This window comes from Phalaenopsis equestris, unplaced genomic scaffold, assembly GCF_001263595.1.
Source record: "Phalaenopsis equestris unplaced genomic scaffold, ASM126359v1 Scaffold000511, whole genome shotgun sequence".
NCBI lineage: Eukaryota > Viridiplantae > Streptophyta > Magnoliopsida > Asparagales > Orchidaceae > Phalaenopsis > Phalaenopsis equestris.
Window position 1 is genome coordinate 3,031,829 of NW_018164951.1, and position 214 is coordinate 3,032,042.

At 38.8% G+C, this 214-nt stretch overlaps 1 protein-coding gene across 1 annotated transcript in view; it reads left to right on the top strand.

The window, feature by feature from the left end:
* The window catches only part of LOC110028426 (cation/H(+) antiporter 15-like), an 11,871-nt gene extending 11,771 nt beyond the window's left edge, over window positions 1-100 (top strand). The window contains exon 6 of the mRNA XM_020730260.1: window positions 3-100. Within this exon, the coding sequence (XP_020585919.1) occupies window positions 3-100 (98 nt within the window). The remainder of the gene's footprint in view (window positions 1-2) is intronic.
* Window positions 101-214: the final 114 nt, after the last annotated feature.

Consider the following 214-nt stretch of genomic DNA (forward strand, 5'->3'; position numbering starts at 1 on the left):
TCAGCAGAGGTCGAAGATGGAGGGATCGGGTGCTCGGGTGCTGAGGAGATTGGGGAGCAGGCAGAGCTCCAAAACAGAGAGTGTGGAAATTGGAAGGTAGGGATTGAAAGGTTGAATTCATTTGGGGTTTTCATTTATTTTTTGTTGTGTTTTTTGAATAATTTATCGATACAAGCTTTTGTTTTTCTTGTACCACATTATATATATATATATA